This window comes from Amphiura filiformis, chromosome 7 (genome assembly GCF_039555335.1).
Source record: "Amphiura filiformis chromosome 7, Afil_fr2py, whole genome shotgun sequence".
NCBI lineage: Eukaryota > Metazoa > Echinodermata > Ophiuroidea > Amphilepidida > Amphiuridae > Amphiura > Amphiura filiformis.
The window spans coordinates 56245833-56264950 of NC_092634.1; the positions used below are offsets into that span (position 1 = coordinate 56245833).

At 35.2% G+C, this 19118-nt stretch overlaps 1 protein-coding gene across 1 annotated transcript in view; it reads right to left on the minus strand.

The window, feature by feature from the left end:
- The window catches only part of LOC140157963 (proteasomal ATPase-associated factor 1-like), a 121491-nt gene that overhangs the window by 52109 nt on the left and 50264 nt on the right, over nucleotides 1–19118 (minus strand). The window contains 6 exon segments of the mRNA XM_072181210.1: nucleotides 6316–6351; nucleotides 6353–6404; nucleotides 14226–14323; nucleotides 14325–14342; nucleotides 15009–15100; nucleotides 16733–16930. Of these exon segments, the coding sequence (XP_072037311.1) occupies nucleotides 6316–6351; nucleotides 6353–6404; nucleotides 14226–14323; nucleotides 14325–14342; nucleotides 15009–15100; nucleotides 16733–16930 (494 nt within the window).

A 19118-nucleotide genomic window follows, 5' to 3' on the forward strand; every position in this document is an offset into this window, starting at 1 on the left:
TTAGGATCTCAAACATGTGCATTTGTCTAGACTACTTTGCAGTCCCTTTTGATAAACAATGCAGTGAATTCATGGGGGGGACATCTTACCCCAGTACAGTAAAAAACCATTACAGGTGTTGAACAAGGGAGGGAACAAAATCCTAAAATAAGGCATTTTGAAATCCCCCATCCCCCAGATTTTCCCAATTTGTCATTAAGAGAGGGGTGCAGGCTACAAGGGGGAAAATCTCAAGACTGGAGACAATCTCTTTGGCACATATACCCCTTGTCACTGCCATAGGCATGATAAGGCGTGCCTTGAGATGAAGGAATAGGGAAGAGAAAATGTGAACAAAAGGAAACTGGCAAAGAGGATAGGAAAGTGAAAATGGATGGGAAAAGAGGAACAAGGGATGAAAGAGATATGAAATTAAGAAAATGCATAGGAAGAAGAGAAAGGAAAAGGAAAGGGGAAACGATGGAATAAGAATGAGAAGGCAAAAACAGGTTTAAATGGAAAGAGGAGGAAAGGGAAAGATAAGGCTTTATCGTTACAACAGCAATGCTAGGTTTCAGTGCCCAACACTAGAGGGCACTCATCCATTCTACCACTAGAATCCCAACAAATAGGTATAAGTGTAGTAAAAGCACCAGGTTTTGAAGAAGGGAATGTGGTTTGTTTGTTTAAACAGTCACTCCCTGTGGAGACACACTTGGATGCTGATGGGACCAGGTTCAAACAAAATGCTCAAGCCAGGCTAAAAAGCCTGTATAAGCATGCTGTCCTACGTGGAAAGAAAAGAGAGAAACAGATTTGACGACAATCCATTGCATAAAAAGGTCCATGAACATGAACATAAATGTGCTCGAAAAGGTACACAATTTGGAAGAAAATTTTACTAAAGACTTTGTATTATAGTGTTGAAATTTTCAAAAAGACCAATGAAAACTCCAATCTGGATTGTTTATTGAAATCTTTCTGTCATTTTGTAAGCAAATATTCTACAGCATCAAAATAATATTTCAAATTAGCCATAAGATTGTCAAGCGTGAAAATTACAGTCCATCAAAAATAATTTCATACTGAAAAATGAAATTTTTTTCACACTTTGGCAATTTTGAACTGTTTTCCTTGTTTTTAATTTTGTGATTCTAAGTTTCCTTACATTGACCTATAACACAATATATTCACACATTGTTATTTTTGCGGTAGCGAAAAGCGCCAAAATAAATGTAGCGCAAAAAAAATCCACATAAACCAGTATTCCCAGACTATCCAATTCATCTAGGCCAAATGTAGTCAACCCAGGTTCTAATGGCCTTGAACGAAATACTCATACTATTTATAATTTCAACAGCACGTTCAACATGATCAACATGAACGTGTCTCTTGCCGTGGCTACATTTAAATTTCAAAGCTTTTCTTTAGGGCAGTTTGACAAATAAATAGAATTTTCTAAAAAACAAAATGCTGAAAAACATTATAATTACAAAATTGAATGATAAAAAAAGTTGTGCAAAATATATTTCTGTGCGAAAATGAAATAAGTCCAGTTATTTTAAAAGGGCATTTCGTGATCCACAGCCTCATCCCCCACTTTTCTAAAAAAAAGTTGAGATTTTATACCACTGGAAACCTCTGGCTATATAATGTTTATGTACCAAAAATTTCTTGCAGATTAATTCATTTAGCAAAAATATTCGGAATCAACTGAAATTTTGGGAATAAGCTTTTTTCGTGGATATCTGCTGAAAAATATCATAAAAAGAGGATGCTAGGATCACAAAATCCTCCTTTAAGAATCACTGCCCAGGACACAAAATTTTATCATTTCTGTATACTATGCTGTCACTATTAATTTTAAATCTCAAGCTTAATAATTGCGGGGAAGGAAGGGGACAAGGGGGAGTTGGGAGGGGAGGAGGGCAACTCCAGGGGCACTCCTGCCTTTCTGTAAGGCCCTTTACAATTGATTCTTAGTTCCTGTTTCCCGCCCGCGTCCAAAGTAGAGAATTGCAAAATATTTAATAATTTCATTTATATTTTGGATTTTCTCTTTTAAAATAACTTTTAATGACTTTCATTTGCTACTTTCTGACTTTGATCATATCAACTATAATGATGAATAAACAAAGAACATAACTGTACCATTACTTGTATAAAATATGTATATGTATAAAATCAAACATATATGTAAAATAATTAAATGCATGTTCCTCGTCAAAACGGGTTGATGTAGGTTGTGACCACTTGTTTTAAAATAAAGAAAATAATAGATAATTAATAATTAATAATTAAAAGTCACCTCATCACTTGTTTTCAACCATGAAACAGGAAACTAAGAATCAATTGTGAAGGGCCTGGTAAATCATCTGCCCAGGACAAGAAATAATAATTTCTGTATACTATGTGGTCACTATTAAATTTAAATATCAAGCTAGACAATTGCAGGGAGGGGCGAAGTGGGTAAAAAAAAAAATAAAAAAAATAATTATGGCTTTTTAAGGGTAGGTAGAGGGTCTAACTAAAATGTTCAGCAATACATGAAAGGCAGACAAGGCCTAACATTAATATTGCATTTATTTAGGCTAGGTTCAAGGCCACTAATCTGGGTGCAGGCCAATTTTAATATTCCTGAAACTATTAAATGTGGTTAAGGCAGTTTTGATTTTCCCAAGGCCATGAGAGGAATTAAATGTCACATAAACTTCACAGCCATTGTCAGATTTTAGTGCCATAAATTCTATTTTTGAAAATTTATTAATACTTTTGTTTAAAAAAATACTTTTGTTATTCATGCGAACACTTTATGAGATTGTGAATTCAGACGATGATGCAATGGTGTTTAGTCACTGCTCTTCACATACGATAGAGGACATATTTCGCAAATACATTAGACGTTCAATCGCGGTTGTTTGCAGACCTCATTGAACTGAGGACGGTCCCTCATTGCAGAGTGGTCCACGGTTTAAATGTGAAGTGTGAGTGTGTGTTCTTGTTTGCTGGCAAACACTTACGCACACACCCCACACAACATAATAATAATACTCATGCAAAAGCTAATTTCACCAGATTTGTTCACTTAACCCATGATGATGAGAACTACCTGCCAATTGGCCAAAATGAAAAGTGTGTCCAATTTTGAACCAATCAAGGAGGGTCATCTGCAAATGCAAGTTTGACAGCTTCTGACCATAAATAGTTTAAAGCCTAGTCATAATTGGCAATTGAAATGAGCTTTTCAAGTTATCAACCAATCAGAAATGCTGTTAGATGACTAGTAGTGATCAGGGGGTTAATAGATGACACCAGGCCCGTGACGCAGGATTTTTTTGGGGGTGCTGATTTTTTTTTGGGGGTGCTGAAAAAGTGGACTTTTTCCCCAAATTTGGACCTCTTTTGACCAAAAAAGCGTAAAAAAACCTGATTTAATTTGCTCGCGGATTTTGGGACTTTTTGTATACTTTTGCAAATTTGGGGAGGTGCAGTCGCACACCCCGCACCCCCCCCCCCCCTGCGTACGGGCCTGGATGACACAGCCACAAGACAACCTCAACAATCACAAGTGAAATTTGCCAAGAAAAAAGTATTCTCTAACATATATCAACAGAGGGCAGAATTACAATTTATTTGCAGAGCCAGACAATGGTGGACAACATCATTTTAATGCGGCAACAGCCAATATCAAAAGCAAAACAGACAGTGTGATGACAACACTGCCTGGACGTTAGACGCAATAGTTTTCCCCGAGCCGAGGTGCGATTTTGGCTCTATTGGCCCTGTTACAGAAAAAAAAAATGCACACAAATATATTCCCCAGTGCAATGTACACATTTTCAGATGAAAATAAACAATTTTGGATTAAAAATGAGTGAGAACAAGAAATGTCTTTAAAAAGACAACGCCATGGATGAAGATCATGTTTCATAATTTTGCATTGCAAGTACTTGGAAAGCTAGTAAATTTGAATGTTTGGCACAACTAACCGGGTGCAAAATATTGGCATTTATTGGTAAATACCACCAATGACATACTAGGAAATACTCAAAATTTTCATGTCGAAAGCTGAATTGGAAAATGTGTGCTAAATTGGTCTACATTTAATTCATACTTGTAACAAACGGCTCAATTGAAATCACATCCTCTGAGTTTTACAACAAGCCAACAATCTATATGCAGATAACCTTAAGAATGTTTGCTGCTTAATTAAGGGATTTCATATCAACCACATTTCATGACAATCCAATTATCTATTATCAGTAACTGTTAACCTTGATATTGAAGCATGGTAATTAAGTTTAGATATATTTATTCGCAATGTATAGTTTACTGGTAGTTACAATCACATCATAAGGCCACTAACAGTCAATTTTGAGTTTCCCGTCACATAATTTCTGAAAACAAGTGAGGTAACTTTTCATTATTCATTATTTTTCTGCCTTTCATTATATGACTAACACGAATGTAAAATGTGTTGTTATTTGCCACTCACTCACTTGAAGATGGATGTTTAGCCCTAATGAGATTCAAAAGTATATTAAAAATAGTCACAATAATGAATTCAAATGAGGGTCAGAAAATGAAGTGAGGGCGGTGACGGGAAACTCAAAATCGACTTTCATTGGCCTAATCAAAAAGACTGATTTCTCAATCCCAGGGATTCCCGGTTGCTCTACACGTACCAAATATGTATAAAACCAAAGCCATACCCCAATTACTGGTATCCCCCCCCCCCCCTCGACGACTAGTGTCACTCCCAACATCAATTAGTGTTGGTAGTAGTGCACTATTTATACCCAGCTCTGGTCAGATCAGGGAATGGTCAGATAATGCTCATTATTATTGTTTAATTAGTGGTCACACTTTACTTGTCAATGCTTGTTGACAGCTTATCAGTAGTCAGATCAGCAGGGGTGCAATTGTATCCTTTTTCATAGAGCAAAATTGTTCAAAATCATGAAAATGTTCGACAAACCTTATTTCTGAACGGATTTTAATCGTTAACAAAGCAAAATGTATGTTTAATATATTAATTATTTCATTAATAGCAATTTCCTAAGTTTCCATCCATAAATAACCACAGAGCATTATCTGTTTACAAAATAAGTGTTTATTTTCAATCAGCCATCTTATCAGTAAAACTGATAGGAGGCCAAATTATAGTCAAATCAATTAGCCATCTTATCAGTAAAACCATATAGGAGGCCAAATTATAGTCAAAAAACAGATTCTTTGTCTGGTAGTCCCGGCAACCCAGTCTATATGTGGCTCAGTTGTAAACATACACAACACAAACCGACTGTGAAGGAGCCTATATGCACGTAAACAACTTTCTAGTACATGTATAATAAAATCCGTTTTTGAGTATAATAAAGAAAGTCATGCATTGGCAACATGAAGGAAATACCTATTGCTAACTTGGTAAAATGCATACTCGTAGCCCAATCTTGTACATAATAGCACCCAGTTTGGGTTTGTAGTTTCGAAATGTTGCAATTAAACATAAGTTCTTTCAAATATGAAACGCTAAAACACAAATCTAGAACAAACAATCATTATATTTAGAAAGATATAGCAAACTTTCCATGATAGAGATTGGGCCCAAGACAAAGTACACCCAAATTAGGTGACAATTCGGAATTAAGCCATGGCTGGAAAAAATATTTGACTCCGCCAGGTATAGATCTCGGACCTCCTGGTTCAAAGGCAAGAGCGCTAACCATTGTAACAAACATGTGAATTTTTAAGTATATATCATGTCATATTATAGCCACATGCAAAAAAAAGAGTAAAAAAATACTTTTGGAATTATTTGTCATAGTTTTGTGTTTACTTGGTAAACCAATGACGACATCAAACTTTAGTCAATCTGTAACTGTCATATGTAGACTGCAATGAGTGTGGGGGGGGGGGGGGGGGGGTATTTAGGTAGGTGTGCATCTGTGGACTTAATAAGAGTTTTTACTGCCTAAATGGGGACACAGCTGCGACCAACGATGTCCATGTTTGCTGGAATCAGTCAGGATGCAAAGCAGTGTGTAAATCACATTATAAACCAACATCCACCTTCTAATGCTAACACTGTAAAAATCTTTCCTTTTCCAGCACCAAAAAGCCTTTTCAGTGTTGGGGTTAATCAACATATGTTTCCCTTCATTGAGGCCCACATTAACCCTAACGCTGTAAAATCTTACAAACTCTTACATATCGAATCCACTGTGCATGCATGGCTAGAATTGAAAACTGGCAATTTTAAGCAAGTGTCCCTAATCGACACACTGTACAAGAGGGTGTGTGTGTGGGGGGGGGGGGGGGGGGGTAATTGTATGCAACCTGCCCCCCTGTTCCAGCAATGAATCCTTCTTTTGAATGCCCTGACACATAGCACTGGTGATGATCTTTGGATTATCTGTTTGGGTTCGCTGAAAGTTAACACAAAATAAAATATTTTAATGAAAAGAAGAATAAGAAAGTTGTGATTATATCATTCATGCATATATTCTGGACAGTTCACTGGTTGATAGCGGGTTCGAACCCTGGCAAAGGCTAATATGTGTAAAACATTGAGTTAGCTTGAAATTCCTCTGGACAAGGAACTTACTGCTAATTGTCTCGTTGTAACCTGTACGAAACTCGGGGGGATGATCCTGGCTGCGAAGGTCTATTGTGGCATGTCTAGGGTGTGGTCTTTTTAGCTACAAGTCCCTGTGTTGTTCTTTAATGGTTTTTGGAATGATGCGGGGCTGTCGTGGTCAGTGACAGCCTGTGACGTGTGATGAGGCTTGTGGATCAACGGCTAGGCATTGTGCCTGTGCGAAGCGCACTATAAATCACTGCGCTTTTTTTTAATTGCCAGTGATCATTTTTACCATGCATCAGCGTTGAACTGAGGTGCTACGCAATTGCATCACAAGCGTACAGACAGTTGACCCTGATTGTGTGTAATCACAGGATTGGATTAGCGCGTACAATTTAAGGGTGGTCTGAACCCTGGAATTATGGAAACTTTCGGGCCTCATAACTGCTAAATTATTAGTCTAAAGAATATAAAAGTAACATTTTTAGAATGGAAATTACTTGATGAATTCATCTGTGAGGTCTAATTTGGGCCAAAATGCCCATTTTTGGAAAAAATCACAAAAAACAGGTTTTTTGGCCCAAAGTTTTCAGCATAGCGTAACAAAAAAATTGTTTGGCCAAAATTTTTTTTATTAATTTTAAAAACTAGATAAAAATATCTAGGGACCGTTTTTCATTTTTTTGAATTTTGACCAACTTCACCAAAAATATTTGAAATTTGGGTGAAAATCAGGCTTTTCTATGATTTTTTTGAAAATTTTGCATTTTTTGACCATTTTGGTGCAAATTTCAAAGTTGGTCAAAATTCAAAAAGTAAAAAAACGGTCCCTAGATATTTTTATCTAGTTTTTAAAAATTAATAAAAAAATTTTTTGGCCAAACAATTTTTTTGTTACGTTGCGCGAAAAAATTTGGGCCAAAAAACCTGTTTTTTGTGATTTTCTCCAAAATGAGCATTTTGGCCCAAATTGACCTCACAGATGAATTCATCAAGTCATTTCCATTCTAAAATGTATACTTTTATATTCTTTAGATCAATAATTTAGCAGTTATGAAGCCCGAAATTTTCCATAATTCCAGGGTTAAGACCAACCTTAAAAAACTGCCACTGCCAAATCCAACATGGTGTTACTCTCAAATTTAGATGAGACACACTATATAGTCCTTTTCTCCTATCCCATCATGCACTATATAAGCGGATTGAGTAATTTTGAATGCAGCGTGTGAAACCTGCGGACATTACCTGACATTTTAGAACACGATCTTGAACTGTATAGGTTTTCGTCGAGTGTGGACGTGTGTATTGCACGCTCCGGCCACGCATGTGAACCGTATGTAATTTCATCTATAGGCGTATGATGCCCTTACACCAACCGAGCGACTGACTTGTGAATTACAATTATTACGATCAGCATGGCAAATGAACTCAAAGATCTGATCAACAACGAGGAGTTCAAAACATTTATGAAAGTAACATTATCAGAAGTAATTAATGAAAGAATCTCTGGATCATCATACAACACGGATTGAAGAAATGGAGGCGAGACACTGTAAGCGTATAGAAGAAATGAATGAGAAACACACAGAACATGTTAAACAAATGGAAAAGAAGTATAAAGAAATGGAAGCATCACAGATGAGCCGAGCACAACATGTTGATAACAAAATCAAGAAAATGGAAGAACAATATACCAGACGTACGAGCAACTGGAAGGGGAAATACATGAGTTCAGTTGCAACAACACACGAATGGAGTCTGTTTCCTCTAACCAGCAAGAGCAACTGGATGATCTTCTCTTAGACATTGAAAACAAATCCATGGCACTGGAGAACCAGATGCAATATTCTAGGCGTAACTGCCTTCTAGTGACTGGTATACCAGAACATAAGGGAGAGAAATCGGAAGATACTGATGAGGTGATCAAAATATTTGCGAGTGATTATCTGGGAGTTAACGCCGCACGCATCGTCTTGGCAAGCCACAGGCAGGGAAAAACAGACCAATTATTGTCAAATTCACTAGATATAACGCCGCCTAGCGGTTATGAAGGAAAGGAGGAAACTCAAGGGTAAGAAAATGGGAATCCAGGAACATTTGACTTCCTTTACCCAGCACATGTTGAACATGGCAAATCAGCTCTCACAAAAAGCACCGTGGGTTAAAAAAGTATGGACATGGGACGGTCGTGTTACTAAATGTGTGTTCAATATTATATTCTGAAATCATTGTATATCAAAATGGCGTAGCTGTAGGCCCCTATACACATGCATGTTAAATATGGCTAAACTATAATAGTATTGTAAGGTTGTTCAATACGAAAATTCGATAAATTTCTGTACAATCATTAATCAGAGTCTTTCTCTTGATGAATTTTATGCAATGTTATTCAATCACTATCGAGAAAATACCATAATACTATTATTACCTTTAAAACTGTTAACTGACTAAATTAGGTACCAGGGAAATGTTTTAAGTTGTTCTCACTAAATGCTAAATTGTCCTTGCTACTTAATATAGCAATCATGTGTAAACCCATTTGGTGTGTAGATTGAATGTATGCAATGCTGATCAATATTATATTGATACTCAATATTATATCGATACTCAATTATTGAATAAGCTTAGCTCTTCACTACCCACATTTTACTTCTTAAAAACCACGGGCGCTCGTCTAGGATATTTTGCATGCAGGGTTTTCACCAAATTGTTTGTACATCACGCCCTATTGAGCACTCTATAATTTGATCGTAAAAAATTAAGATATACAGTATATATACTGTTGTTGTTGTTTTTATTATTTATATTTGTTTTATAAGATTGTATGTGTGTAGCCGTAAATGGCAGGTAAAGAAAATGTATCGCTTTGTAAAAAGAACATGCAAAAGAAACATCAAATTTTCTCATGTAAAATATGTAAAAACTATGTGCATAAGAAATGTATGAACCTCAGTCGAAAGGAAATTTCATTACTTAAAATAGATGAATATGTATGTAATAAATGTTCCAAAATCAGTGATGAGAATATAGATAATGATGAGGATTCTGATGGCGATAATGACCTTATGAATGAATCTGGAGAAACAATCCACGTATTGGATATTAATATAGACAAATATGATAAAATGATGTTTAATCCAATTAGATTTCAAAATAATAACAAAAATGACGAATTTATTGAAATGAACAAAATACCAGAATGCAATTATTTAACACCGGAAGAATTCAGCCAAAAATATATTGATACCAATAGCGAACTCTCCATACTGAATGTTAACATTAGAAGTATCAAGAAAAATTTTGAAAAATTAAAAGAAAATATTAAGACCTTAAATCACGAATTTAACATCATTGGCCTATCTGAAACTCACTTAAAAGAATCGCCATCCGAATACTTCAACTTAAATGGTTATAATATGGAATATACAAACAGAACAGAGAGAAAAAAAGGGGGTGTTTGTTGATATATTTCCACTTCAATCAAATATAAACTGAGATCTGATCTTTGTATTTCAAACTCTAATTTTGAATCTTGTTTTGTAGAAATAGAAAGAGAAAATACACGAAATATGTTAGTAGGTGCCATTTATCGTGCACATACGAAAATTGAGCATTTCATCAAAGATATTGGTCCTATTTTTGATCAAATAACTAAAGAAAATAAGGAATGCTATCTAATGGGGGATTTTAATATAGACTTGTTAAAGGATGACTGTCACAAACAAACTCATGAGTACCTTAATCTTGTTTATTCATATTCGCTCATGCCAACAATTTACAAACCAACTAGAATAACTGAACATAGTGCAACCATTATTGATAATATACTTACAAATAATCACAACGATGTAAACTCAGAAATAATAGTTACTGATGTCAGTGATCATCTATTAACTATAGTACTCAAAAATCAGGCAGTAAGAAAAACATCGCCTGATGAAAGAAATTACTTCTATAAGAGGAATCATAATACTTGTAATATAAATAATTTGAAGCAAAAACTTTCCAATGTGAATTGGCATGCTGAACTGGATAATGAAGATGTAAATGATAGTTACAATAAGTTTATACATATTTTCAATAATGTATATGATGAATGTGTGCCTTTGACAAAATGCAAGAGTAATAATAAAAAGAACCAAAATTTCCTTGGATAAGTAGAGGTCTTCTCAAAAGTATAAAAACTAAGAATAAGATGTATAAGAGGTATATACAAAAGCCATGTGATGAAACGCTTGAGTCATTCAAAACATATAGAAACAAGTTAAACACGTTATACTGAAAATCAAAAGAGAGTATTATGAAAAGAAATTTGAATCTGTTAAACACAATCTACAAAAAACTTGGAAAACAATAAATAGTATTATTGGACGTAATAACAAAAGAAATATGCAAGCTAAATTCAAAAATGATGAAGGCGAAACGGTATCAGATCCCCAGAAAATTTCAAATGAATTTAATGAATATTTTGTTAACATCGGACCTAAATTAGCTTCCAAGATTACAACAAATGGCAAGAAGTACTATGATTATTTAAAGAGCCCATTAAGCAGTAGCATGTACATGAAACCAATTGTTAATGAAGACGTTATAAAAATAATACATAAATTTAATCAAAACAAGAGTGCTGGTCACGATACTATTGGTAATTACGTGGTAAAAAGGATTGCAAAGGAAATATCGATTCCGTTAACTATCATATTCAACCTGTCTATTACTGCTGGTGTAGAACCAAATGAGTTAAAGATCGCAAAGGTAATTCCCATTTATAAGAAAAAGAAAATCCAGACGCTTTTCTCCAACTATCGTCCAGTTTCTGTCCTGCCATGCTTTTCAAAAATACTTGAAAGGCTTGTATTCAACAGATGCATACATTACATTGATAAATATGAAATTCTAAATGATAAGCAATTTGGCTTTAGATCTAAACATTCTACCTATATGGCTATCTTGGAATTTATTGACAAAATTAGTAATGCTGTCGAAAACAATGAGACAACTGTTGGGATTTTCTTAGATTTGTCAAAAGCCTTTGACACTATCGACCATAGTATTTTATTACATAAACTGGAACATTATGGTTTTAGAGGAAACGTTTTAAAATGGTTTAAAGATTACTTACATAATAGAAAACAGTATGTGTATTACAATTCTTGTAAATCTGAATATAAAGATATAATATGTGGAGTACCTCAAGGCTCCATCCTAGGCCCATTATTGTTCATTTTGTATGTTAATGATATCATAAATACTTTCACCATTCTAAAATTTGTCTTGTTTGCCGATGATACTACTATAACTTATTCACATAAGGACATTGTGTCCAAATACGATCTTATCAACAATGAATTAAAAGAAGTTAATAATTGGTTTAAGGCTAATAAGCTATCAGTGAATGCAAGCAAGACTAATTATATGGTGCTTGGTACAAATCACAAAACATCACGCGTATTGTACAATGTTACTAATAATATTATATTAGATAATGTAATCCTGGAAAGGTTGAATAAGACCAAATTTCTTGGAGTGACAATTGTTGAGAATCTAACTTGAAATTTCATATTACCAACATCTCAAAGAATATATCTAGAGGTGTTGGTGTAATAAACCAACTGAAACATTTTGTTCCCGAGCGAATAATGTATTCACTATATTGTACTTTAATACTTCCTTACATAAACTACAGTATCTTAGCATGGGGAAATACTTGTCAAAAATATTTGGAAAAGATTTTCAAACTTAAAAAAAAAGCCCTTAGAATGATATCGAATAGTCACTTTTTAAGTCACTCAGCCCCTATTTTCAAGAATTACAATTTGCTTAATGTTTATGATAGTTATGATCTCGAACTAAGCACTTTCATGTACAAGTATAATACCAATCTGTTACCAAAGGCCTTCAATAGTTATTTCGTTGAGCAGAGGAATCACCTCAGGTATCACACAAGAAACGCTGAAGATTACAAGATCTGTCTTACAAAAACAGAGTTTGCTAACAAAACAATAAGAACCGCCGGGCCAAGAAAATGGCATTCGATCAACAGATGCGCCAAAACGGCTACATCAGTAAAACTCTTTAGATCCCAAATTAAAACAAACCTTATGGAAATGTACACTTAATACCTCTTAATTTTGATTTACTTATTTTTATTTTTCTAACTTTTAAAACAAAAAAATCGATTAAAATTAACTGATCTCTTAGCATTTATACTATATTCACAAAATGTCAGCTTTCTTTTGCGATATACGTGAGCATATGTTATGAAATCCTAATTTGTCTTAAACTTATATTCTGCATGTTCTTTATTCATCATTTTTTTTCCTGCTTAGTTCGTTTCTACATGAATGTATGGAAGAGGGTGGGGGTGTTTGTATGTATGTAATTGTATTTTATTAGACAAATTAAGAAACTTAGGCTAAGGTTAAGGGGGTGCTTGTTCAGGCCTTTTTGGCCTTCTGAGCATCTCCTCATTCAAATGTGTTGTTTTGCTGTTATTGTATTGTTGTATTTTGAATGAAATAAAGATTGATTGATTGATTGATTGATTGATATATCGCAGGAGGATAATGCATTATGGGATATATGGAAAGTAGATAGATCTCAGAAGATATCAGGCAGTATTGAGCCGGAGAAGATATCTTACCCTTCTCAAAACTCTTTTGCAATATTATATGATGCATCATCTCATTACATGAAATCACAGTCCTATACAGGTTCCCTTTGTTTTCATGTTGGCTAAACATGGGTTGATAGTCAAAAAATAAACATATTTTGCAAGATCTGGATGTGCTCTGTTCATTGAGGTACTTTTTGTCACTATGGTTGCACTAGATAGCAAAGCAGTACAGAATGGAAGAAATGCATTGTATCTTCTCCAGCAATGAGCCAGTCAGTGCTAGATTTGTTGAAATCTCCCAGTTGCCCCACCCCCAGGCCTGTAGCCAGGATTTATTTTAGGGGGTTGCGGGGGCTTTAAAAACGGGCTGATGTTATATCTTTTTACATATAAAAATAAGTTTTTCTAATTGTCAGGGGGGGGGGGTGTGCAACCCCCTCACTATGGGCCTGCTCACCCACCCTCCATTAAAAAAAAAATCACAGAAAATCACAGCTTTTTCCTTCCCAACGATGATAAGAACTTTGCAAATTTCGCAATGAGCCAAGATGATATCATCGGAAATGGAAAAGTTCAATATTAACCTGCATTCAACAAGCAAAGCTCAATAGTTGACCTTACTATGAAGTTTTGTACCTACCACACTCAGAGGTCATATTCTATGTGTGTAATCTATTAGGGTTAAAGAACTGTGTACTGACAGATGAGCATGTTTCAGATTCTTGTGAGTGTAAGGTTATTTGTAGCTTTTAATAAATCTACATCTACATTTTCGTCGTCTGCTTCCCATACTGTTGTATCTCAAAAGGCTGCCTTTTGTGATTTTTTATTATTATCATCTAATTGTGATGCCTTACACTAGTAAAATTAACTTCATATATTAATTTTGAAGTGTTATCACAATATTACAATCTTGAGTCCATTCATAAAGAAAAGAAGCACGTTGAAATATAAAATAACATTATGAAATGCAACAATGATAATAAAAATCACACAAGGGAGCCTTTTGAGATATGACAGTATGTGATGCAGACAACAATTTTTATATACCTTGTATTCCTGATGTCTATAACATATATTTTGCCATCTTCTGTCCCTCCTATAACTGTGTCTGGTGATACACAGGTGCAACAGTTAAAGGCTGACGATACTGCTTACTTGGAAAATCTGAAAAGATGGAAAATACACTAATGATAAACTTGAATTACGCATTCATTATACATGCAATTGCGTTGTTTGCATTTGTATTACCGTATTCGTTCCAATAAGCGCCCATGCCCCAATAAGCGCCCACCCAGGGTATTTTCAATTTGCTTAAGGGTAACATTAATGTTGAAGTGACGGATAGACATCGATACAGTGAAATAGCTTGGGGATTAGAAATCCTGTGTAAACATGCAATATATTTTCAGCATCAGAAAAGCTACTAGAACGTCTCCGGACCCTTTTATAACGTACATAAATTTGTCTCTAATAAACGCCTGTTTAGGTAAACCATGTAAAAAATAAGCGCCCACCCATAATGACTTTGTTAAGCACCCTGGGCGCTTATTGGAATGAATACGGTACATTGCGAATTTCAAACAATCAAAATTATTTAATATCAGAAGGACATTCCTCATATTCAGAATGCAATTCGATATATCTGATGTGCTCTCATACCCCACAAAAATACCGTGCAAACATTGCTATCCAAGCCCTTAAGTTTTGTGGGAAGTTCTGTTCTGCCAAGTGAAGTCTTTTCACCTCACCTCACCTCACAGGCTGTGTCACCCACTGTCGGATGTAGCCCTCCTCAAGTCTTTTCATTTTCAGTCAAATATCATCTTTTACCTTTGTCCTACTGTGCAGTCCTACTCCCGCAAGTTCCCCACCTTCTGTTGCTAATAACAACAGCTTGTCTTGGGTGCCCACTTCTCTGTCCCCTGTACAGTCAATAACAAACAATATGATAAATATTAAACAATAATTAATGTAAATGCAAAGCTGCCTGTCTTCTAAAGCACTTTGCAGTATTCTTAATACAACTTTTGGGTTATTCCAGTTGAAATCCATATGTGATATGCCATGTCAAAAGGAGACACTTTTGGGCAGGTTATCAATTTTGAAGTTTTTACAAATATAGAGATATTTTGCTCCACAATGCCGTTTACCCCAAAAGTAATCGGACATTCCTAAGCAAAGATATTGAGCTTCCTAAGTTATGGTATTATAAAATTGGAAACTGAGATATCGGCCTTTAAAAATATTATTGAGAATGTTAAGATACCAGTTATATTCCGATCTGAAACTATCAGACAATATTTTAAACATTAATAACATTACAAATTCGCAACAAACCCAAAAATTGCGAAAAAATTACCCCCTTCATATTTCTTCATTTACGACCCCTGCCCCAAAGTGCCTCTTTTTTTTGACATGGGACGTCACATAATACCCCTATGGAAGATATGACCTTAATATTCTACACAGGGGTGTAGATTTCAAATGGGGTTACCTGAATGTGTAACTCCATTTTGTAATCTACCCTCCTGTGTGGGAGATTAATGTCATGTCTTCCATAGGGGGTGTATGGATTTCAACTGGAATAGCCCAATTCAGTATTTTCACACTTGCATACCACTTAACGGAGAAACTGACCAGGTTATAATATTCAGGGTTGTAGCTAGCCTGATTTTACTGATGGGCTCTATATTGCTAAAGTCCATGAATGACTCGGGACACAATCTTTTAAGTGAATGCGAGTGATCGGGGAATGAGCTCCGGGGGTATCACCGCCTAAAAAATTGTTTTTTGCTCTTTTTATGATGAAAAAATCATTAAATTTTTTTTTTAATTTTAAATTTTTTTTTTAAATATATTTTTTTTGTGCCAGGCAGACAGCGTCAGTGGTGGGCAGGGACGCCTACCATAGCTACAACGCTGATAATATTATTCCCTGGTTAGTTTCTTTGTATATATTTTTTACTATAAGTATTTAAACACTGCATCTTCATTGCATCTTCATTAGTCGCTTCCCAGGTTGTATCGTAAGTGGGCGTGTTCCTTGGCCACTTGAAAAGTTTGGTTTCATGGCTCTGACCAGCGCCTGAGCAAAGATTGGTAACTGGGATCGCCGTCCATCATAGGACTGGATAGCTCAGATAATAGTGTACTGGTCACGCAAACCAGCGGTTGCTGGTTCGAATCCCGCTTTAGCCAAATTTTCTTTGCACCCTTTTTTCAAAACGAAAGTACATTGAAAAAGTGTAGCAATCCTGAGTTTGCAGGCCGGGTCAAATGGGCTATTCAATTTAAAACCCACACTACCCCTGTGGAAGATTTTGAAAATGATTTTTGACTTTCAAATGGAATGAACACATGAGGCAGTGCCATTTGAATTTCATACACCCTCTGAGGAAGATTCAACCCGAATCTTCCACTGAGGGAGAGTGAGTTTCAAATGGAGTTGCTATTGTGTTCATTTAATTTAATATTCATACTCCAACTGTGAAAGATATTTCCAAAATCTTCCACAGGAGGGGTGTGGATTTTAAATAGAACAGTCCAATTCTTACTTGATTGAGAATCTGCAGGAGTCCCTAAATCCACACAGTTGCTAGCAACGCCAACAGCGCAATCATTGACGGGACAATCTCCTTTGTATACTGTCGCTAGGCACTTAGACTGTCCACAGTCCCATAACCTCGCTGATCCATCGCTGGAACATGACACAATGTTTCGCCCTTTGTCCACTACATCAGTGCTACGAATGGCTTGAAAATTATACATGTAAAGAAGGAGAAAATCACAAATGTATTTGTTAGACATGTCTACCAGGGGTATTATTACTATCTGGTTATTTCATCTTTGTTCTACTGGTGCCAATTTTTCTTGGCCAATTTTGGTATATTGGATGGGTCTTTTTTCAAAATTTGTAAAAATTTTAAAAGCCCAACTTTGCCTCATTGTAGCCAACATTTTAAAAATAAAAAAAAAATTTGTAAAAATTAAGACAATTTATGTTAAATTTGGCCGAAAATTTTGAATTTTGGAATATCGATGGGTCCTATTTTCTTGCAAAATTGGTATATTGATAGCTATTGATGGGTCCCCTTTCAAATTCTCAGTGTCGCACCCCTACCATATCCAAACTTGAATACTCCCCTTGTCCCCAGGAAAAATCATGTTTGCAAGTAATTTACTAGTACATGTATGTCCACCCTTTGGCCATTTTTACGGAGAGTCAATGAAATTAAAGGAACAACAAAAACTGTTTATAGGTTTGTTTTTTAATGTAAAAGACAAATCAAGGTATAAACAGCTTTTATCAGTATTATAAAGCTGACTGGTTGGTACCTATATTTTTTTGATGCTGGCCTGTTTCACAATTCCTGGGATTTGATGCAGGAGTGCATTCCATGTACAGGCTCAGCAGATGCAATGTTCATGACTAAACAAGGTTAGATCTTGGAATTTGATACATAGGGTCCACAACTAAGTTCCCCCTAAATACTTTTTAAAATAAATCGAAAAATATTTGACAAAATGCAAACGTGTAAAAAGGTTTGTGTAGCCATATTTGTTTTACACATATGGACCAAATTGTAGCGTCACACGTCATTGCGGTCAGTCACAATGGTTCATTATGTAAAAAAAAGACCGTTTTAAACGGTGTTAAAGTTGCATCTGAGTCCATAGGAGTCAACCCTCAAACAATACAGTAGGCCAGGTCTATTCATGTGTTTGTTAAAGAAAACCTGACTGCTATGGACTCAGGTGCAACTTTTAAAACGTCCTCTTTTCTTACACAATTAACCATTGTGACTGAACGCAATGACGTGTGACGCTATAAATTGGTCCACATTTGTAAAACAAAGGGTTATACATATCTTTTTACATTTTTACATTTTGTACAATATTTTTTGACTTATTCTAAAAAGTATTAGGGGGAACTCATAAGTTGTGGACCGTATATAACAGAGTGGTTATTGCTGTGTATTTGAAGACAACAAGGAGTATATATGAACTTCAACTTTTAAAAAAAATTTTGGCTTGGATTTAAAGATGAGTGGTTGCACCCTTTGTCTAGAAGGCAAAAATTGATATAGTGTTTCAATTAATTTGTTAAATTCTTCCACAACATAATTATTACCTTATTAATATTATCACTGTAACTTCCGTTGCAACTGTGCTGATAGTCACTGATTAAAAATTGGCAGTAGGCAATAAATTATTACTAACTTCTACCCTTGACAAGACTTGTATACAATTTCAGCTTTTTTGTTGATGATAGGTGTAACTTTATGCCATCATAGCAAAAACAAAAGGATCAATGTCATGCCCATATCCGCTCAAACTAATCAACTTAAAACTTTTTGTTGTTGCTTCTTTACACCATGTAAGGTGATATTATCTTAATATTATGATATTGTTATACGCTGCCTGGTCTGCTGTGTCGCAATCAAATCAACTCATATTGAACAAGTTGCATTCTTTTTGCACTACTTTTGTCGCAAATCACAGTTTTGTTTGCAACTGTGCCAACTTGATATTGTTCTACTTGCTGTGTGCAATCAAATCAACTCATATTGAACAAGTTGCCATTTTTTTAGCACTAGTTTTGTTGTAAATCACAATTTTATGTGCAACTGAGCTGATTTTAACCTAATATCACATATTTATGTGCAACTGTACTTTATAAAGTTTTATCAGTGATGATCAAAACACCCTCAAATTTATCACTTCAGATTTTTGCATTTTTGGAACAAGCATACCATAAAGATCACTGGCCTAATGTAGCACTTGGACTCCTTTGCCTTGGGGTAAATTTCATGTGCAAATAGAGAGCCCCTCCTCTGAAATCCCAGCAAGAATTAAGGATCCGTGCCCTTGTGTTTGCTGGCAAACGTGAAATAAATCTGCTAAAGACAAAATATTCATCAAAATGAAGATAGAATGGAA